Source organism: Mesocricetus auratus, unplaced genomic scaffold (genome assembly GCF_017639785.1).
Source record: "Mesocricetus auratus isolate SY011 unplaced genomic scaffold, BCM_Maur_2.0 Super-Scaffold_15014, whole genome shotgun sequence".
NCBI classification, from domain to species: Eukaryota; Metazoa; Chordata; class Mammalia; order Rodentia; family Cricetidae; genus Mesocricetus; species Mesocricetus auratus.
Genome location: NW_024429186.1, coordinates 70,616,797 through 70,639,984, shown reverse-complemented (window position 1 = coordinate 70,639,984; position 23,188 = coordinate 70,616,797). Strand labels below are relative to the sequence as shown.

Below are 23,188 nucleotides of genomic sequence, written 5' to 3'. Positions count from 1 at the left end.
TTCTTTATTAGGAAGCTAGTACTTCAGTGGTCAAGACTTGTGTCAGAGGGCTGACCCTGTGGTATCTGACCAGTCACTAGAAAGACGCATTGCTTTTCATTTTCCACATTGTTATGTATTAGTTTCTTTAGGTACAGGTTGGAAAGGAATCCTTTTCTTCCTTTAGTGCATTATTGATGCTTGGAGACAGTGCAGTGTGTGGACAAAAGGGAATGGGGCTTTGAATAGCTGCTTACATCGTAAAACATTTCTGTTGGAATCCTAATTCATTATTTTAAAACATCATTCATTTATTGGCATTGGGAGGCAAATGAAATTTTGATAAGCCTGGGTCTTCATATACACTGGAGACAGCAGTTTTCCATGTGCTGTCTCTTGGGGTTTCCTATCACACATGGGGGATTAACAATTTCCTATAAGACAGGAGCAGAGACTGGGAAGTTTTGATAACACAACTGAAACAGAGAATAGCCTGATAAGAATGACTCTAACTGCTATCACCACCCCTCTGTGCTCAAGTGGTCACGATGCAAAGAGAAGTCCTTTGCTTAGCATTGGAAAATTCACTCACCCGATTAGGATCGATACCATTAACCTGGCGAAGCTGCTCAAGCATCCACTGGGATCTACGGACGAATGATGTGGAGCCCTCAAACTGTTTGACCTTCGTGATAGATGCCTGTGTGGGTTTCTTGTTTGTCACTGTAAAAAACCAACAAAACCAAACAAAACTCCGATTAGTGGGCAGCCAAATTGGCTAATTTCCTCATTAAATGCTATTTTCATATGATATCAAATGCACGGAGAGTAGATGGGGCTGTCTTTAGTGAGAAGTGAATACAAGAGAAAAAGAAGGCATAACCTCCTCCTTCCAAGCAGTTTATAATGCTTCATTTATGTCCCCATGCAACTGAACTGAAAATATCTTAACTGAATTACAGTAATTTCATGGAGGCTACAAGTGCACAATTACAGCTCCCAGGGAAAGAAGTATGCAGGGCCACAGACTTCAGGTAGGCTCATTAGGAAGCCTGCATTTTAAGTGAGGGGAAGGTTACCAATTCCTTGGGGGTAGTTTCTGGGCCTCTTTCCAGTTTTGTTGTTCATTGTAAATACTGGAGCTTCAGTGATAGACTTGACTTTATAGAACGGCCCAGTTTGTATATCCTTTACATCTGATTAAGACTATCTAGCTAGCATTCTGGGCATAGCTCCAACATTAATTCTTTTAGTCTCTAAACCTGAGGACCAGGACAATCGTTCCACCTTAAGTGGTTTTAAATCTTTTGTGATGCAGGTGGGCAGCCCCACCTCTCAGGCAAAGCTAAGCACAGGTACTGGTAAAGAGGCATCCCAAACATTCCTGCATTTGCTTACTTTGTTAATTTAAGGCACAAGGGTGGTGGAGGGGGTAATTAGAGGTCTTGACAAGGCTTTCCAATGAGTCTCTAAATCACAGCATAAACAGCAAAATCATGAAGGAGTTAGGGAAAGTGCCAAATACCACTGGATACGATGTCCTTGATCCCGTCACTGCCTTTGCGAAGAGTATACATCTCGAGAATATTTTGTCTTTATTTTTATCAACTATGCAGACACACAGCAGGAGGCTAAAAGAGTTTCCAGGGAAGAGGGGGAGAAAGAACAGACTCTAATAGCTGCTGATAAGTCTCTATGGGGCTGCAGAGAGGGCTCAGCAGTTATGGCACTTGCTGCTCTGGCAGAAGACATGAGTTTGGCTCCCAGCCACATGGGGAATCTCACAATTACCTTCAGGTACACACATGCAAACACATATGGTTTTAAATGAAGCCTCTATGGCTCATCTGTCCTACAGCTCATATTGAAGTAGGGGAGTCCAAGAAAGAAGTCAACGGGGTGACTGCCTGTAGCTGTGGTGACTCTCCAAGTCCAGCATGGAGTCTGTCTTTATGGCCTTAATACAATCCCCCTTTGCTCCTAACCTGAATTTAACAAATGTTTCCAGACATCAAACAATGCTTTGGCTTGTTGTTCATTAGTTCAGTTACATTTAGATAAAATGTTCTGAACATTTCACACCAGTTCCATTTACTTCTGTGGGTAGAAAGTCTTCATTCTTATACTATTCAACTACAGGATCACAAATAGCGTCTCCCAACAGCCTCCAGCACAGTGGTTCTCAACCTTTGGGTCATGATGGGGGGAGGGCATCAAACATCCCTTTCATAGGGGTTCCCTAAGACCATTGGGAAACATGGATATTTACATTACAAGTCATAACAGTACCAAAGTTACAGTTTTGAAGCAGCAATGAAAATAAGTTTACGGTTGTAGGTCATCATACCAAGAGGAATTGTATTAAAGGATCACAGCATTAGGAAGGTTGATAACCACTGCTCTAGACTATTGCGACCTACGGGAATGACCATTTCTACACCCCTCCCTTGCCACACACACCTTCCTGTGTTAAGTTTCAAATGGCCATAGTGCATAATTTATATATCAAAGCAGACCTGATGCCAGATTCTCCTAGCGTCCCTCAGTCCCTAACTCTTACAGGTTGTGGCTGGCATATCCCATCCCCTACCCTGAACTCTCCAGCCCAGGAGCTGGGCTGCCCTTCCCCCAGAGGCTCTTCACTGTATAATCCAAAACTTTTGGCTACCTTTCCTTTTATACCTTTGGCTTCCTGGCTGCTGCATCTGGTTCCCCCCTCTACCCTCTCCTTTCCCCCTTTTCCTCCTCTTTCCACGTGGTCCAGCTCAGCTTTGTCGGGTCCACGCTGTACTCTCCCAGATGTCCCTGCCTGTACCCATGCTCCCCTTTAATGTACAATTAACTTTCTCCTCTACCATACCTAGGATCAGCCGTGTCCTGCCCTTTCCTTTCCTTTCCTTTATTACTTTTTCCATTCAACACACACCCTCCCCTCGGTGAAAAAGAGACTTGAATGTGCTTCTCTGATAGCTGTGCTGTGCACTTACACTTTCTTGTTAAAAGAAACAACACATCTGATATATACATAGGCCCTAAGACGTGCTGAACATATTAAAGACTGTTTTTCAATAACAGGAAATGTGTATTAGACATATGCATTAGACCCACCCCTGAACACACTGAGGATTTCCTTCCCCATTCATGTGAATTGTACGTCACTTCAGCATCCTGGGAAACTCTAGACTTTCCTTCTGACTTCAGTTAAAGTTTTTTTGAACACCTATTTTTACTTCTGGTCTGTTTGTTTCCCAGTAGTTTATAGCATTATAAAAGCTCTCACACAATGGAGGAACACTGTATATTCCCAGCATGTTTAAGACGCACATGTCAAGGAGGCAAATTCCACTGAACGTCTGTTATTTAAATGGACTAACTGGTCAGAAACCCTACCCACAATGACCAAAGTCCTAACAAGATTCCACAGAGGAGAAGATCCACTCCAGCCTCATTTCCATAATTAGTATATTGCTATCCCAGTTCTTGTCATCTGGCTAGTTTTCCTGGGCACCACGCCCGGTTTGGTTTGATTTTTGTTTATTGTTATTATCTCCAACCTCAACGTTTTGAGTCTGAAGCAGGTGTCTTAAAATAATGTTAGTGTATACACATTATTATAGAATTAAACAAAATTTCCTCTTACAAAATCAAAACACTTATATCACTCCAGACTTTCTGAATACAAAACTTGGAGAAAATGTGATCTAATTCCCTCCTGGTTTTGGGAGTTCATAGCTGATTAACAAGTAAATAAATAAATGAAGGCAGCCCTCAAGTTCCACCTGTCTAGTTAAGAGAGTAGTCTACCAGGAAGTTGGCTGAAAGCACCTCTTCCATGCAAACTAACTGCCTGGATGAAAAATATCACAGCACTCAGATCAAGCCAATCAAAATTTCAGCATGGATGGGGGTGTGGCCCCACCCCTAACAATAGACCATTTACCATTAGATTTCTGGGCATTAAGGGATGGGAGAAGAGTCAGTTTTCTTCAGAGATGTGACCCCTGATTGGTCGCCCTTGCATTGGCAGTTGACCTTATAGCCATGTCCATACTGGAAGTACTAAGTGGGCTCAGTGATAAAGAACGTGATGACATAAAGGACATGATTTCCAGAGGAAGATATGATAGAAGGCTAGGATGAGCTGGAGTGGAAGTGTGTACACGTGTGTGTGAGGTGTGTGTGTGTGTGTGTGTGTGATCTGTATACATGTACGGTATTTTCAAAGAATAAATAATATATTAAAAATAAATGTCACAGTGCTGTCTTCCTCACTACCTACATAAAATAGATCCCTCAATTATTTTTAATAACTTTAAAGACTGAGTAAATACTGTAATTTCTGTTGTGGATTCAGTAAGCATGAAAGACAGACAGATACATGCATTTAAAGTAACAGGTGGGTATGGCAGTCCCAGGAGATACTCCAGTATCAGTCCTGCCCTGGGTTCTCTGCACTAAGTGAACATCAGGATTACCCAGCAACTTCTATAGCCAATACACTGAACTGTGTGAATGGCAGCCCCTGGAGACATGACCCTGACATATATACTTTAAATGTACCCAGTTAATTCTGAGGCTCTTTGACTGCCAAGAAACACTAGACATATACTTATCCATTTAACAAATACTTATGAAGCACTTTTGTTTTGTGGGCAATCCCAGGACTTAGTAAGATAGGAATCTGATCAAGAACTTGGTGACAGCAGGAGGGATAAGAATTCTGTAGCAGGGCAATACATATATGGGAATGGTGTGGGTGCGTGAGTTCGAGGGTGGTACATGATATGCAAACCATCTGTGGAAATATGTGGGAGGCTTTAAGGACTAAAGCACAAATTGGAGAAAAATCAAAGGGCTGTTGCAAAGCGACAGCATCTCCGGAAGTATATTGTCATGCTTGGCATGGATTTTTAAGATTTCCACCCAATTTCTTCACAATTGGCCTGTGACATATGACAAGCTAAACTATGTAGAGTAGGGAATTAGGAATTTTTTTCTTCCAGAGCTGAGGACCAAACCCAGGGCCTTACACTTACTAGGCAAACGCTTTACTACTGAGATAAGTCGCCAACCCCAGGAATTATGTTTTTTTTTTAATGAAGTGGTATTTCAAAGCATTTAGAATAAGATGCAAACCCCTTACCATGACCTACAAAACCTTAGATGACCTGCCATTGGGTGATAAGGACATCACATTTTTCTTCCCTTTCTGTCCACTAACTTCTGGCTGTCATTTGCTCCTGGCAAGGTCTGTCCTCCAGACCTCTTGCACCCTCTTGGCAGATATGTCATTTCCTTTGTTTTTTGTAATAGTGTTTCTTGCTTACTGTTCATATTCCAGGCTATAGGTTAACTTCATAGAAAGATAAACCTGTGGTTTCTTTATCAGAGTAGATTTCTCCTACCACATTTCTATACTGAACTATGCTTGTGTGAAAAATAGATTATTTCAAGCCTGATACAATATTTAATGCTTGCTTCTCTAAGATGTTTTTGAAGAACCAAATCAGACATTTCTCATGTGCTGATCTCCCAAACATACATTATATGGATAATTTTCCACATGACTCTAAGCTACTACCTATCAGTGAGTGACACAGGCTTCTACACACTTTGAGAAATAGTTTGTGATTATAGACATCTCTTTTGTACAGTTTGATTTTTCACTGTGACTTAGGAAAAATATGCTTTCCATTTTTATAGATAAGAAAACTGAAGTACAGAAAGAGTTGACTTGTCAAAAATCACACTTAATAACTAGAAAACTTACAATTTATGTGATGAACTCTGAGCCATTGCTCTTTTTACTACAAATTTTTATTGCAATGTCAAGTGTCACATTTTATTTGGCATGGGATGCTCAGTAAGTAAGAATTAATTGAAGTCTTTCTTTCTAATCATACTTGCTATGATTTTTATAGTTTCCTGAATGATTTCCTTAATATTTCCCTTTAAATAAACATACACGTTAATTAAGTAAGTTAAGGAAAGACAAAATAAATTCAAGTCACAAACAGATGCAGAGCTTTGTTTCCATTAAGTAGAAAGCAATGTGACAAACATAATTAAAATATATGCACTATTAATTTCTAGGTAGAGATGACTTATCAGCTGAGGCTTAGACTTTGGTGAATGGATGATTAGCAATTAAGACAGGTGCTGAATATCATCAAAATGAGAATACATTGCTAGATAGGATAAAACATCCACAAATGGGACCTCTGGGATCCATATACTGTACATATTGAGACTCATCCATCATGTTTTGGGGGTATCCAGTCCTAATGCTTCCTGATCCCTTACTTCCATTCTTGGTAGTCACTGTTTCCTGTATGGACATCAGAGAAAGACCAAAGACTATAGGAAATCAATTTCAGGTCATTTTGCTATTAGCTCTAAAAAATAAAGAATGGCTTCATGTTTTATTCTTTAATCTTAATATAGAGTTAGTCTTAGATCCTCAGCTGTAGCTTAAGTAGAGTTAAGAAGCAATGATTCAAAGTATTGTGTCCAGATTACACAAGTTGTATTGTATTTTATCTCATTCTCATGAACTAAAGCTCCAAAATGTTTTTAGAAAATGATCCATCCATGAAACATTCTATAAAAATAAAACCAGACAAGAATCACAGGATCAAGATCTGAAGCTTTAACTATGTCCATTCTACTTAATGAAAACCACCAAGTAAGCTGGGCATAGAAACACACACTTCTAATTCCAGAATCTGAAAGGCCGAGGCAGGATGATCACTATGAGTTCAAGGCCAGCTTGAACTATGTAGTAAGTTACTGGCTGTCATGGTCTCTATAGTAAAACCATGGACTGAAGAAGGGGAGTAGGAGGATCCTTACAGCATGATGCCAGGGCTAGGCAACTGACACGAGAATCACTATGTCTATATAACTTAAACACTTCAAATATTATCATACATTAGAATTATTATGATCTTTCATGTAAGAGCAATTCAGTGTTAGTGGTATGACTAACAGGTCCCTGTTCAGCTGGTCTGATGGCCAGACATTTTGTTTTCAAAACTCTTGATAATCAATGTATAATTCAGATGTTTTTAAAAAAGTGATGTTTGCATGGAATCTTACCAGTGTTGCTCTTTGTCTATGCCAGAGGTGACTGACAAAGAAAAAACTTATAGCATCAACAACAAAAAGAAATCTGCCACTTGGGTTCAGGAAGTCAAAGCAATCTTGCAGATGATTTGTCATCAACATTGTAAGGGAGCAGTATAAAGAAATGGATAATGGGAAACTGGCTTCCTTCTGTCTCTGATGTATGATCATTGGATTTGCATGAGAAATACATTTCAGGTCTGAGACTGCATCAGCAATTTGTCAGGTGGGGTTGCTGAATGCTTATAAAGCTGAAAAACAGAAATTCCTGAATAATAACCACAACCATTTTTCAGAGTAGGGAACCACCATCTTTGCTAGTGGGAAATGGGACATGCTGATTTCTATACAACGTTTATTTGTTGATTTCAAGGTGCTTACTTCAGGACCTCATATATGTTTGGAGTCCAGAGGGTTGTGACCCTGGGTTCTAAAATCAGATTATTTTCTCAAATTGCTAGAATTGTATTTGGGGCTTCCATGTTAGAAACCAAGGGCTCTCCATAAAGACTTCTGCAGGCCCTCAGTGGGCCCAACAGTATCCCTCCACTTGCAGGTTTTAACAAGGAATTGTGGGGATGGGGGGGAGAGCACTGCTAAGCTATGCCTAACCTTAATTTCAAAGGAAGAAGGGAGATATTCAGTATACATGCTTTTGGTCTCTGTAGTGGGCTAACCACAAAGGAAGAAACTCTCTATAGAAGAGAGTCACTATTTCTTAGTGTAGTACTTGCAACTAAATCATGTTCTCATCTTCAAGCTGGAGGAGAAGAATCAGGTTGGGAATGGTGCTGATGATGGGGTGGGGGTGGAGCTGGTAGTGATGGTAGTGATGAAAAAACCAGAAAGTTTCTCCAAAAGGATATAAAAAGGAGAACCATTTATATGAAAAAATGTTTTCTCTTACAAATAATTATTAGAAGCCATCTTGCATCCAACCTTTTCTAGGGAAGTCCAGAGTACTTATCTGTATACTGTCAGAGCACATATCCACTACACAGAATTTTGCTGGAGGCACTAGCTTGTTTTAGTGTTCCAAATTACTAGAGAGGAGATAATATGACAGCTGGAGTGTAGTAATCCAATGTCACCAAACCATAGATATTTAGGCTAGTCCCTTATTTACCATATTCATAACTTCACTTTTATTGTGTAATTATGAGAATATATAACATATCTATTTCAAGTAGATGATTGGGTCTGGTTACAGTATAAATCGTCTTGAACCTTTATATCTTCAGTCTGAAATGAAGTAAAAATCATAAAAGCTGGAGTTCCCATTGCTTTCTCCAAACTAAGATTATGATGTGTATTGGGTTAAATAAGAATGGTCTCCATGGGCTCATCTGTTTGAAGTAGTCACCAGAGAGTAGAAAGCACTGTTTGAGAAGGATTAGAACAGTAAGTGTGACCTTGTTAGAATAGATATGCCTTTCTTGGAGGAAGTGTCACTAGGGGAGGGGGAGCTTTAAGGTTTCAAAAACCCAAATGCGAGGCCCACTGTCACTTTCTCTTGGCCTGTGGATCAGGACGTAGCTCTCAGCTACTGTTCCAGTGCCTCTTTTCCCACAAAACTCCCTGCCATGGCGAAAATGAATAAAACCTCTGAAACTCTAAGCAAACCTCCAATTAAAAGCTTTCTTTATAAGAGTTACTTTGGTCATGTTGACTCTTCACAGCAATAGAATAGTGACTAAGATCTGATGTCTTCTACCACGTAAGTTGACTCATAGTACACATTGGTATATGTATAAACAAGAGAGTCAGTGACTAACTGAATGGTTCCCCAAGATAAGGAAGAATAGCTCTGTGCCTACCAGAAACCAGGGGCAAATACAAACTTATTTCAGGTCAAACTGCTAGGGTTCAAACATCAAGACATAGTTACTGGAAACGGGGAGTATCCTAGGACCTTGAATAAAAAGGGAAGTTAGACATCAAGGACTTACAAAAATACCATGAGAAACAGGAGAGGCATTTGAGGGTTAAAAACACTTACAAATACATTTTCCTGCAACCTTATTCCAGCAGCCCCCTTATCAAGTAATTCTTTTGCTTCCACCTCTCTGAAAACATGACCTGAGCCTTGAGATTTGGCCCATTCCCACTGTGTTTGATTTGATGTTTTAACTTTTTTTGTTTTTTGTTTTTTGTTTTTTACGAGACAGGGTTTCTCTGTATTGTTTCAGGGCTATCGGTCCAGCCTGGCCTCGAACGCACAGAGATCCGCCTGCCTCTGTCTCCCGAGTGCTGGGATTAAAGGCGTGCGCCACCACCGCCCAGTGATGTTTTAACTTTTTTACACCATCTGTCATAGACTTGGAGAACAAATCAGTTCACATCTACTTGGATGAAGGTGACAATGGGACATGAAAAACATTGCAAAACTAACGTAATATTAGTTTTTGCAACTTTGAATTTTATCTGGGAAATGTATGCAATCCCAGATTCATGGAATAAACTATGAGTCCAACAGCCAAGCAACAACTATGATGGAATCTGAAGGAGATTCAACTCAGGGAACATTAAGGACTGTAATATACAGCAAGGAAGCAGAAGAATTTGTTCTGTTCTTACTTCCTCATTTCCTGTGGAAAATAATGTAGACATTGTTTTTGATCTATTCTTAGAAGAGATTTACAGTGGAGCCCAGCACAGAGAAATCAAAGCTGCAGCTAGCTGACCCACGAATCAATTAAAGTTATCCACAAGAAGCTGGAAGAGGGGCTCACTGACTGAGACAATGTCCTTTCATGTAACAATTTCTTTCAGGGTTAATATTACTTACTATAAAATCTAGGTGAAGCAGTTAATGTTCCTGGAAAATACCATATTTGGTGGGAATTCAGCATCTGTTATACCCTGGTGAGTTGAGAAAAAGACAGTTTCAGCTGAGAAAAGCTGAGGAAATACATTTTACAAGAGAGAAGGGTGGGAACATCTTACAGCCTTCCAGCTTTGCTAGAGGACAGGTGCTCACCACCGTGTGATGTAGGCCTGTGTTTCGGTTCCTCTGTGCTACTCCCTCACCCATACATCACTACTAGAGACAACGTTTCACAACACATATTAAGTATAAATGAATCATGGGAGGATGTCCTATGGGTGTGGGTATCCTTATGTGACAAGATTAGCAGTGGGAGGAAGCTAGAAAAGGAAGGAGGGAGAGGGAGAAAAGAAAATGGCTAAAACTCAGAGTGTCATATTTAATACAATTTCATAATGAGATAGTAATTAAATATTCAGTATCACTAGGATTTTGGGAAAGTCAAAGCTCTTATTACTTAGCAAACACAAGTTGCCAAATATAATTACAACTATCAGTCAAACAAGGACAGGTGTAGCTGCTCTCTTCTTTATCACCACTTACTGACATATATATATATATATATATATATATATATATATATATATATATATATATAAATGATGGCACACATCACTGAGAGTTTAAAAAAGTGAATGATGTCACCCAGAATCTAACACAATAAATCTTCACTGTTTCACACTGGGGTATAAAATCAAGCCAAACATTGTGGTTCAAACAAAAGCTCCACTACAATAGTAAAAACCATCTGGGATTCAAGCTATTTGAGTTTATCTTGGTTACCTCAAATTAGTATCTACTACAGATAAACAACAGAATACTGTATGGCCCAGGAATTTCATCTTTGTGGCTATATCCAACCCTATATCCAACCAAGATAGGGAGAGAGGAGAGAGAGGGAGGGAGGGAGATGTGAGAGAGAGAGAGAGAGAGAGAGAGAGAGAGAGAGAGAACAAGCTAGCTTCTCGTTTTTGAGTGTCCATCTTGCATCTTGCTCATGTGCTTGGATAGAACTTTCTCACGTTAGGGTGATTTCAGATATTTTGTCATAGTGATGGAATGCTGTCACACATAATATACATATGTCTAATGTGTGCATAAGCACACATATATGCATTACACACATAGTACATATACATGTATGTATATACCCTACATGCTCTATTTCTTTGAACAACCGATGATAAAATCCCAAGACATAAATACAGAAAGATTTTTTGGGAGAGGTATGACAGTGCCAATGGCTGTGGGAGTAAAAGAGATTGACACCTCAAAGAAAACTAATTATTTAGTCTAAGATAATAAAAGTTTATGAGGAAAGAAGAAATTGAAAGAGAATGAATGGATGAAAACAAGAGCAGGTCATTAAAGAACCTGTTATAACAGGCTTTGTAGAGATGAATCAAGGATAATTAGTGTATAAGTCATGGCATGAATGTGCATGAAAGCAGGGAAATCCCATGGAACATGTGTTCCTGTAGTCTACGGAAGAAATGACAAAAGCAGCTCAGACCAGATGATAGAAGTAGAAACAGAAATATAGTGGATATTCCAATCTACATAGCTGTCAATGCTCAATAAAGAAATTTCAATCCATGGAAGGTCAAAATTATGATAATACAAAAATAACAATCTTCAAGGTCATTTACCAGATACCACCATTTTTATAGCCAGATGTCTAGTCGATAGAAGGTTACTGTTTAAAAGAAGGCCATTGTCTGCTTGTATTTTGTTTATAAGTAAATAATGTTTTATCTGCCAAATGATAAATGCCCCAAGAATATACGTTTTTAAAGTAATTGGTGGAGTGTGAACTCAGTGCCCTGACTCAAATATGCAGAAGGTTACATCATTTATTAACCATTAGAAACAGCCCCAGAATTCTACATAGTCATCACTGTGGTTAGAAACACCTCACCCTGTACATTCAATGATCATGTCTCTTTTTATTACAATTTAAAATCTTTAAAATTTGGGCTCACTTAAGGCAGATATAGCTGGGAGAATAAGCAATCACACCTGACAAGCAGATTACTCCATATGGTAAAGAGCCGCCTCACGCATGGAAAATCAGTGCCACCCCTCTGCATCTCTGTGACTTCTGCTGCAAGTTCCAAGGTGGAACATATTGTTATGCATGCCATTAGCATTTTGAAACAGCCTAGAAGTCATTCCCGAGATAAATGAGGCCACATGTATTAAACGCTTTCTTCCTAAGTAAAATCCCTGGGGTCTTTCCAAAGTACTATCTTGATGAAGATTTAGAACAAAAGAAATTAATACTGTATGAGTGCTATCATGCTTGGTTTTATATTTAATTCCCACATAAATTGCAACATAATGGGGTGATGAACTGTCCTAAGTAAATGAGGCACAACTATCAATAAGGCCACACTTCTCAACAATGCTAGCCACGATGCATAAAATCTTCAATTTGCTTGGCCCCTCCTTTCTTTCCTGTCCTCAGCTATAAAACCTAGAGGAGAGATTACCTTGATGTCTTAGTTATGGTTCTATTGCTGTGATAAGACACTATGACCAAGGCAACTTGCAGATGAAAGAGTTTATTGGGGCTTTCAGTTTCAGAGTGAGTCCATGACCATTACAACAGTAAGTATGATTGGTGGTAGGCTGGCATTGGAGGAATAGCTGAGAACTATACCACATGCATGATGCACACACACACACACACACACACACACACACATACACACACACACACAGAGAGAGAGACAGAGACAGAGACAGAGGAGAAAAGAGATAACTAGGAATGGTAGAGGCTTTTTAAACCCCAAAGCCTACCCCCAGTGATATATCTTCTCTAACAAAGCCACACCTCTTAATCCTTCCCAAACAGTTCTGACAATTGGGGAGCCAAGTTTCCAATATATGAATGTATGTTACCAATTCTCATTTAAACTACCACAATTGACAAAGTCAATCAGAACTAGAGAACAGTCACTATAAGGAGTGATTACTCTGTGACAAAGAGAGAAGCTGTAGCTTTAATAAATGTTAATGGGAGTCATTGAACTTGATTCTTCTGGGCTCAGAGATATATTCAAATGGCTCTTCAGCCTTTCAGTGTATACACTAGGGAATGAGTTTTCAGTGAGTGATTGTCACTTCAAATATTCTACTGGAAGGTCAAGGTATCACAAGAAACTGAATAGGAGGGTATAGTGCATAGATGTGGTTTATGTCTGACACAGAACACATTTATTAAAGCATGGTGTATTCCAGAATTCTCTAATGCCTTGCAAAATATTGACTTGATACAAATTTGACTTTGTTTTAAATGATATTCGTGGCAGAAATTGTCACCTGCCTATTGCAAAGTAACCTTACAAGATTTAAAGTTAAACTTAAAGCCAAAATGAAAGCCTTTAGATGCATAAATACTAAAATGGTAACATTTCTTCTTCAGAACCCAAATCTTTGTCCAACTTACCACACCAACCTGACAGAGTTCGCTTTACATACTTTACATGTATGCTTTTCAAGTCTGCCTATTGAGGAATGTATCCCAAGAGCTTTGTGTTCTCCATTCATGTTTCCCTTGGTAACATTCCTTCTTCTAAGACACATTGTATAAATGTTCCTTAAACTTATTCTCATCAAAGAAATTTATAAATTATGTGAACAGTTAAAAATTTTCATTGACAAGAGACTCTTATAGAATATAATTACCGTCATTTACATTTTTACATTTTCACAGCCCTCAGAGTTGTCATTTAAATTGTCTCTAGTTTTTTTCTAATAATCCTGCTAAAACCTTCCTATATAGTCTATAATTTGGGGCATTGTGCTACCCACCCATGAAAGGTCACTTGCTGCTTTTATTGTCCTTCACTGCCCCTTGTTGAGGTTCCCATTTCCCCTTTTCAGACATGGAGAAAATACAGGCAGTATAAAAATACACTAAAAAATGTCAAATGTAGCGTAAGTGCATGCTCAGCACCAATTCAGTCTGAACTCCTATTTGAGTACACTGTATTTTTTTTAATTAGGTAATATGTGTATGGTTATCATGTTACCTATGGTGACAGTTTGCAGTCTCATTCTTTGGTCAAATTCTCAAGGAAATTAGAGAAAATTAGCTTTGGGAGCTTAGTTTTTATCTATAATCCATGTCTGTATTTTATATCTCATTTTATTCTTTTATGATTATCACAGGGCAGGAAAGCCTACTTTGAGATTCTGGCAGATGGCATCAGTAGCGAGTAAACACTGAATGAATGTTATGGACATTAAGGGGACAGGCTGCTCAAAATGTATTTATGATTCCAAGGTACCAAATGAAGGGCGGAAAGGCCTTTCATCAAACCTGTCTATGTGTTTGACAGAGTATGGGGAACTTTCATGTTGAAGATAAACAGGAGTTCTGGACATTGTTCTGTCAAATTGTGTTCTGGGCATGTGCCAGAAGATGTCATCATTGGGTCTAGAGGTCACAAGAACTCTCACATTCAGCAACCAGCTGAACATTTACTACTTGTAGAAGCAAATGATCAAATATCTTCTAAGCAGTGTGGATTGTCTGCACACACTACTGATGTTCAGACAAAGCCTAATGCTGAATGGCATTTGTAGGACTTATAATAGGAATGGATCAAATTAGGCTGGTGACATGCTTTGGTAGGTAAAGGTGCTTTCTATCAAACAAGTGAAAGCATAATCTCTGGGACCACATGACAGGAGAGAACCAATTCCTGTAAGTTGTCCTCTTCTCTCCATACAATGCACTGGAGGCATGCCGTATACCCACATACACAAAACAAATAAATAAATGTTGAAAATTGGATCACATTTTACAAAAAAATTTATGTTTACCTTTAACTGAAATGAAAGTTTACTCAGATACTGTTGCTGAGGATCGTAAACTCAGACACTCTGCCCATTTGTCAGAGGCAGTAACTATAGAAAACACTTCTCTGGGACAGAGGAGGGAACTAAGCTACTGTGTCCCCTTAAGGTTCCTCTAATATGCTATTGCCTCTTCCTTGCTCCATTAAAGTAAAAAACACATCAGCATCTTAAGTCTTCAAACAGCCATATTAAGATTTCTTACACAGCATAAATTTGAACCAGTTTTTTTGTCTTCGGATAGATGTTCTATTTTAAATAGTGAGACATCAGTCTGACCAGAGGTCCAGGACTTAGCCTGGATTTCAGATTCGCATCATCATGAAGTTCAACACACCATTGACCATCACTACGATCATCTAAGCAGTATCTTAATTAGCCATTGTTGGATCTCAGCATCTTTAGTATTCAGGTGTACTGGAACTTCTGTGAAGAAGGACAACTCCCCATAGCTTAGCAACAGTCACGATCATCATAAGTGGGTTTATTATATTAAACAATTTGTCAGCTTTAGGATAGCAACAGTAGCAGAATCACACCTAAGAGCTAAGAACCCAGTATTACTCAGTGCTTGAGGCTTGGTGCTTCAGCCATTGGTGGGGTCCCTCAAAAGCTTTCTATCACTGATAGGGTAGTGTGACAATTATTCGTTGCTCAGTTCACATGGTTGGTTCTCTCAGCAGAGTCAATCTGGCACCAGTAGCCCAAAACTCTTTTAGAAAACCACTGGTTCCTAGTCTGTGGTCAAACCCTGGTTCTGAAACCAGCAACGGAACCATCAGCATCAGCATCCACATCAGCACCCACATCAGCATTATCAGCAGCAGCAGCAGCAGCAGCAGCAGCAGCATCAGTATCAGAAGCATAATAAGCAGCAGCAGCAGCAGCAACGTCTGCATCAGTATCTGCATCAGCAGCATCCGCAGGGCAAATCAACTCATTAGCAAGAGAGAAGGCCTAGTTGTGAAAGGGGCGATGATCACTGGCCTCATCGCTTTTAACTGAACAGCTACCACAAGATAACACCCACAACTGGGATGGCTGTTTCCACATCCATCAAAGAAATGAAGTCATTTCTTTGGGTGAAGCACCCTACTCTCTCCTTCGTGGCAGGTTGGCATTATAAGCAAAAATACCAACTCCCATTTACCCAGCCTCACTTTTTGGTCCACAGTCGCATACACAAGCAAAACTCTTCTGTCTGCTCTTGGTCACATTACTTTCAGCCTGAGACGCCTTCATATTCCTTTCTGAAAACATGGGGTATGCTCATCATTCTCACACAGACTCTAATTTCCTGCCTTGCTACAAGACCTTCCTTGCTAATGCAGATCACAGTTTTCCCCCTTTCCCAGGGATTTCTCTTAAGACTCACTTTTGTACTTTTCTTAGCCTGCTCAGAAGTTCAAGGCAGAGTCTCTTTCAAGCAAATAGCTGGTCTATACTACCAGGATTTTTTTCTGTTGGTTGTTTTATTTTATTCTTGTGGATTAAATATTTTTTGTTTAATACATCTTACTTGTTCAATACATATGATTGAGAAAAATGTTGGCCCTTAGGCAGTGAAGCTTCATTCAAACTTGTGACAAATGGATGATTTTTTTAAAACTTAGAATGCACGAAGATCCCTTAGTTGAGAACATCCCTGATAATGTTGAAGTGTAATATGTGAAGCAGTTGTCCAGGCAAAAATGGATATAGTCCTTTATTCCCTAGGATCTTCACATGTTGTTAAAGGAAAAAAAGGAAGTAAGAGCTAGTCTAAATGGTACAAGGTCCTAGGTTAGATCTCTCTCTCTCTCTCTCTCTCTCTCTCTCTCTCACACACACACACACACACAAGCAAACACGCACACTTGCATGCAAATACACACAAAAGCAAGAAATAATAACTATATTTCAGTTCAAGTGAAGTTTTACAAGCCAAGCCAGTCATTGGAGGGCAGTAAATTCTAAAGTGGGACTTGAAGCAAGAAAGGAAACTAAATCAGAAAGGTAGGATAAATACTACTGAGAGTCACTTGCTCAAGTTTAAGAATGAATGAGGAATAGATCACATTCTAAGAAGGGAGAAACTAAAGATAGAAATGGCCAGATGTAATTGGTTTGGGATCAATAACAAAGGGGCCAGGATCACAGTGACTTTGTTTCTGGGCTGGGAGTACCCTGACAGCCAGTAATAAAGAAGCACAGGAAATGTCATTGTTACTTGTTCAGCATGTGCTGTTTGTTTTTCTTTTCCATTAACTCCCCTGTCTCCTGGGGATTCTTTGCAAGGTGGTCTATTTTGCAGCTGGAAGTCTACCCTCTGGATTCTTCTTTCTCGACTGAAACCAATGAGGATGTGGGGGAAGAGCATGAGAACAGTGTCTAAACATAACACTGACTCTATCTGCCCAAACTGCAGCACAGCCCTCCCCAAGACACATCTGACCATCCATATACCACCACACCTGCCTCCAATAGACAAGGGGCCTAATTTTGCTGATGTATATATGTAGAAGCCCGATTGTTCATTCATTTTCTGTCCTAGAAATGAGGTAACGGAAGCTCTTGATTACAAACTCAAATTAGTATACACTGAACACTCCAAATTGGAGCTTCCAAGACTTTAGCAATGTGAGCTTTGCAGGCATTGTATTTGTCATGAATAAATTGCTTACCCTTCTCTCATGGAAAGTGCATGAGAAGATCTTGTCTGGCAGTCTGAATGCTGAATGAGGGCAGAGGCTTGGGAGGAAGGCTTCCAGGTTGTGCATTAAGGTTAAGAGCAAGGGGAGCTGAGAGGGACAGCCACTTAGATTAGATGTCCAAATTTGTGTTACAATGAATTTGTCATGCCTCTGGTCTCCATTTGAAGTCAACACTACCACAGAGGGCTGTGTGGTTTGTACAGAAGAGAAGTGCAAATAGGAAAGGGGTTTTATGATGAAATACTGTTATATCGAATTCATTCTTCATATGTTACCTAAAAGCATGACTTTCAAAAGAGAAAGGTTGTCATCAAGGCTCCTGCCCCAGTTCTAACCACAGAAACAGACCTCATTACGTAGCAGGTCACGTGTCATTCATGCTATCTTGTTCATTAAAGTCTATACTATGAGGGGCACTATGCAGCTCATGCAATACGATGGGTGGAAGGTCATTTCTTTTCAAAAGACTAAAGCTAGTCAGTGGCTTTTTCTTCCTATGAGAAAAAGATTATTTGCCGAGAGGACAAAGTAAACATAAGTTTATATGAGAATACCAAAAAAAATCTTATTGGAAGCCTCACAAAGGTATGTTTTCATGAGGTCCCAGATCTACATTGTTGAAAAATTACAAAGCCTGTTGTCCCCAAGAGAACGCTAATGTTCTTTGTTTTCTGCCAGGAGGAAAAGTTTATCAAAGTATCTTTCTACTGGAGGACAATGTTTTTCTCCTCTTTCCTGTATTTCCTTTTATCCATCAGACGACAAAACAACATTATTGACACAGGATTTGACCAGAAAGCTACATATCTCCTGCCCTGGGAATGATGCTTCACATGGGGATGAATCTTGTGCACCAATGCTGATGGCAACAAAGGACAACAATACTAACCTGAAGGTGGCATCGGGGAGGACAGAGGCCTGGGAACCTGGGAAACCGGGTCCATGCTGCCTATCTGTCTATGTTCATAGATTTTTCCTGTTTGAGTCTATTATCAACTTTAAGATGGGACCTAGATGATAGAAACACTATTCACTCCCTCTAGGCTTAACTTTCTCTAATCCCAAAACTCACAGACGTGCATGTTGACAGTGTGGGGACTATTTTTTCAGTTCCAGATGCCTCGATAATAGAATGAGAAACAAATATGGCAAGGGACTTCATAGGTGCCGCAGAAAGGTCCACACCTTTGCAAACCCAAGCAGCACATGTGAAATGCATACTTTCAGGATTGAACACTCTGGTGAGTCTTAGAAGAATGACTAGATAAGGAGACCAACACATGCAGAGTGTTCAGCAGAGGTGCACAAAGGAAGGGCCAGCCCTGCCATCCCCTCTGCATGGCTGGAGAACTGCCTGAGAGTAGGCTTGGGGAGTTCTCTTTGCAGGGAGGGAGCTTCGTGTTATAGGAAATTTTTCTGCTGGGAGTGACAGAATCCTATGCTCATAATTTCCAGAAATTCCCTGGGGAGAATCGCAGCTAGATATGAGAAGTATATGTAAATTTTCTGCCACTTAAGAGGAAGTTAAACTGCCAACACTTGGATCATAAAGCAGTATGACTTTTTTCCCCCAGAAAGTGTAAAGGCCCAAATTACATTCATTCAGAAAATGTTTATTGTGTGCATACGAAAGGAAAGTGACAGTGACACAGAGGGCAGGTGACGCAGGGAAGGAGACAGGTGACACAGAGCAGCTGGACTCCTTGGGGAGATGTGTCTCAGAAGGAAAGGGAAAGTCCCCAGTGCTAGAATATAGGCAGAGTTTCAAAGATGCCACACGCGTACTTCTCACTGCTACACATCTCGTGTGATCAGGTGTGGGGGTGGGGGAGGCACACTGAATGGAATGGTGCTGTGGAGAGGTGGGCTGAGCTCCGTCTTTATGGAAGAAGCATCGTTCCTGTCTATTGTGCAAGAAAGCACAAGGGAAGAAAAGTGCAGATATGCTTCTATCCCCAAGCCACTTTTCTGATCCCACAAGTTAACAGCTGAGCTTCACTAACAGGAAGGACTGGACCAGCAAGTACTGAAGCTCGGACAGTCTAAGAAGTCCTCCCTTCACAATGCCTTGGGCCGGGATGAATTTGAAGACGGCGCACATCCTGGCCAACAATCCAGGGTACTTTCTATGTCCAAGCTAAATGTTTAGGAAGTAATTTTGTTAAACATATATTTATATTCAAAACTATGACTCTAGACTTCCTGGTCTTGCTCCATGGCCTTAACACAAAGGCACTATTATTTTCTTGAAAAGGAAATTGCTCCAATATGCCTGCCTGGGCCCTGACAATTCCTGTTTGCCCCAATCCTTTTCCTCCACTTGAAAGGACATACAAAATTATAGCTGACACTGGTGTGGCAGTTCATGGGGCATGAAGTAGGAACACAGCATCATATTTCTGTTTAAACTGTGAGAAGAATGCATCTGAGTAAGAACAGCATTGTTCACCTCAAAATCTACAATACAGCTGCAGGCAGGTTCAATTCCTTTTAAAATGTGAGTCAAGAGCCTCAAATTGGTAATTGGGCATTTAATTGGGTATGTGAAAGTACTTACCGGATTTAACAGCTTCAACAGGTAATGTTTTAGAACATTAAGAATTAGAGAGATGATGACTTGGATGCAGGTGGAAAGCCGATTGGATTCTGACATCAGCTGAACACACATGGTGCCAGCGCTGGGTGTGAGCAGATGATGAGATCTCTTCACTTTCCTTCTGTGTCAGAGGTCATCAGAACATTTTACTTGTTTTTTTCTGGAGTGTGCTACTCCAGAAAAGTGTTCCATTCACTGCTCAATTGTTTAACAAATACTACTCAGTGTTCTACAGGGAACAGCAACTATGACCTTCTTCAGTGCTGCAGAACACCAACAAGGAGCACCTGCAGGCCCCTGTGAACATCTGGCATTCAGCTGGAGGTCTATTAATGGGAAAGGATGGTTCTTCATGATGGCCTTGTCCCAAAGACCTCAAAGCCACTTACAAATACAGTCAATACCCATTGATTAATTGTTCTTTCTAAATGTTAATGTTATTTTAAGTAGGTAGCGCACATGCATGATTCAGAATAACATACGTGTGTTCATCCTGCGTGTGTGTTCATCTTACTTGCTCCTGGCCCTCTTCTTTATGTGGAAATGACACACTTGAACCGACATTATCATTTCCCCATTCCAGCAAAGGTGAAAGGCTACAGCTGGTTTAAACAGCGTTGAACCCTGGAGCCCTTTCAAGATTCATAGAGACAGAAATTCTCCAGTTCTTTTTATTATCATGCACCAATTGTACGAAATACTTGAGCTCACTATAGCATTGTATAGGTGCATATAACATGCTTTGGTCATCCCCACTGTTACTACTCTCACCTACTTCTCGTCCAGCTTCCCCTAGGCCCCTTGGCCACCTTCAAACTTTCATGACTATTTTTTCCCTTAGACTCTACATGAGAGAAAAAGCTGTACTTGTCTGAGTCTGGCTTAATTCACATATCACATAATATAACCTTTAGTTCCATACATCTTCCTGAAAATGAAATAAAATTTCCTCTTACAGCTAAGCAATACTTCACATTATTTTTTCTCATCTGTTCATCTGTGGATGGGACCCAGGCTGACTCTATGATTTGGTTAGAATAAATAAATACATACAGGCATGCAGGTACTATCTGTTGTAATCTTTCTTTTTATAGGTTCATAGTACATACTTAGTCCTAAGAACTTGACCAGCCTCCCCCACTGATGAATAGTGAGTTCTTATTTTTTTTCTTTTAGTTTTTGAAGACCGGGTTTCTCTGTGTAGTTTTGGAGCCTCTGCTGACACTTGCTCTGTAGACCAGGCTGGCCTCAAGCTCACAGAAATCTGTCTCCTCTGCCTCTCAAGTGCCGGGATTAAAGGCGTGTGCCACCACTGCCCAGAAAGTAGTGCATTCTTGTCAGTCGTCAATGTCACATCAAATAATCCTGCAAACACACCTCAAAAATGTCTCAGACTTAGATGGAACTGCTGTGTCAACAAGCAAGTATATAAGTAATTTTAACTACGTTGTCATCGGCTTTCTGCTGGCATGTGGCAGTCTGTTCTCCTCCTGGGAATCTGTGTCTATTTCCTCACATGCATGTGGCCAGAGTGCATGGCAAAGTAGTATGCTAAGAGGTAAGAGATGACACCACAATGCATTCTAACTCTGCATTTGTCTAACTATTGACAAGGCTTTCATATGCTTAGGGTCAACATATAGTTCATGTGGTTTTCCATTTTTTTCTACCATGTTAATCATCCTTTCTTATTTATTTCTGGTATTTTTCTAATCTAAGGAAATTAGTCCCCTGTGATGTGACCATCCTTTGCCGTTTGACTTTTGATCATGATGTTCTGTGTTGCAGCATTTTAGTGGTTATGTTGTTTTATATTCTGAAACAGAATAAAACAAAATGAAAACCCCAGCCATTTTAGGGTTTCAAGACTTTGAGCCAGCCAGGAATTATTGCAACTTCTTTATCCCAACCTCTTTCTGGCTATTTTTGTGATGCATTTTTTTAATGTTTAGCTACTGCACCTATTGAGGAATCATGATTACAGGCAATGGATGACTGCTGAAAAAGGGAGAGTTAGCTTCTCCCAGGGATGAGCCTCCTAATTGGTTGTCCAATGCAAAGTATCCCTGAAACTACACACACACACATACATACATGCACATACACACATACATTCTTACCCATATATGCATGCATACGTATGTAATGAGATTAATCATGGAAGAAGTGGCTACCAGTTTGAGACAGGGCTGAGCATGGAAAGAGCTGGAGGCGGACTGGTAGGGGCTGGAGGGAGGAGAGGGATGGGAAAGTGATGCAATTCTATTTCAATAAAGTTTGAAAAGAAATAAGATACAAAACATGAATCCAATCAAAGATGGCAACTGTTTCTGTATTGTTCAAATTTTTCTCATAGACTTGAGACACCACCTCTACCACAAACCAATTTATCCATTCATTTATGTTGCACACAGCGTCCACACGTAGGCTTCAGTCCTAGCGGATAAGCAAGCCTGGGCTGAGACAAAACCCAAATTCAAGTGTCTAGTGAGCTTTTCTGAAACTGACTTTCCCAGAACACGAGACAGGATCTTCACCCACAAGACACTCTGCATTCTTATCACTGGCCTCTTTTTCCAATTCAATTCAAAACTTGCTTTTTGCCTTGGAGGTGAGTGCACAATTTATGTGAACAATGCAAAACAGTAAGACACCAAAGAGAACGTCTGCCCATGCTCATTCTTATTGCAGTAAAACTCTGGGCAAGAACGGACAATTCTGAAAATACAAGTTTTTCTTAGATTTAATAAGACTAGATATTTTATGAAAGACTAAAATGTGTTAAACAAAAGAAGAAAGAAAACAAAACAAACAAACTACCAATAATCTAGAAAATAAACAATGATAAATGCTGCCAAGGATGAGATGTCGGTCATTATTGTAGGTAGAAATATAATGTGGCCCCCAGACTATGAAAACTAGACTGGAATTTTATCAAAATACCAATTTTATGTCTACAATATGATGCAGTTGTATCACTCCTGGGACAGACGAACACTGCACATGTTTACCATGACAAGACAGATTAGTGCACACAGGTTTATCATGACATGACAGGTAACAGCCAAGCCGTAGAATCCACCCAGGTGCCTACCAGTGGGT

The 23,188-nt window shown here is 39.9% G+C and overlaps 1 protein-coding gene across 3 annotated transcripts in view; it reads right to left on the bottom strand.

The window, feature by feature from the left end:
• Positions 1-23,188, bottom strand: part of Stxbp6 (syntaxin binding protein 6) — a 223,191-nt gene that overhangs the window by 46,487 nt on the left and 153,516 nt on the right. For all 3 annotated transcript variants that reach the window (XM_005076274.4, XM_040743145.1, XM_013117934.3), the window contains exon 3: positions 572-702. In XM_005076274.4, the coding sequence (XP_005076331.1) occupies positions 572-702 (131 nt within the window). The remainder of the gene's footprint in view (positions 1-571; positions 703-23,188) is intronic.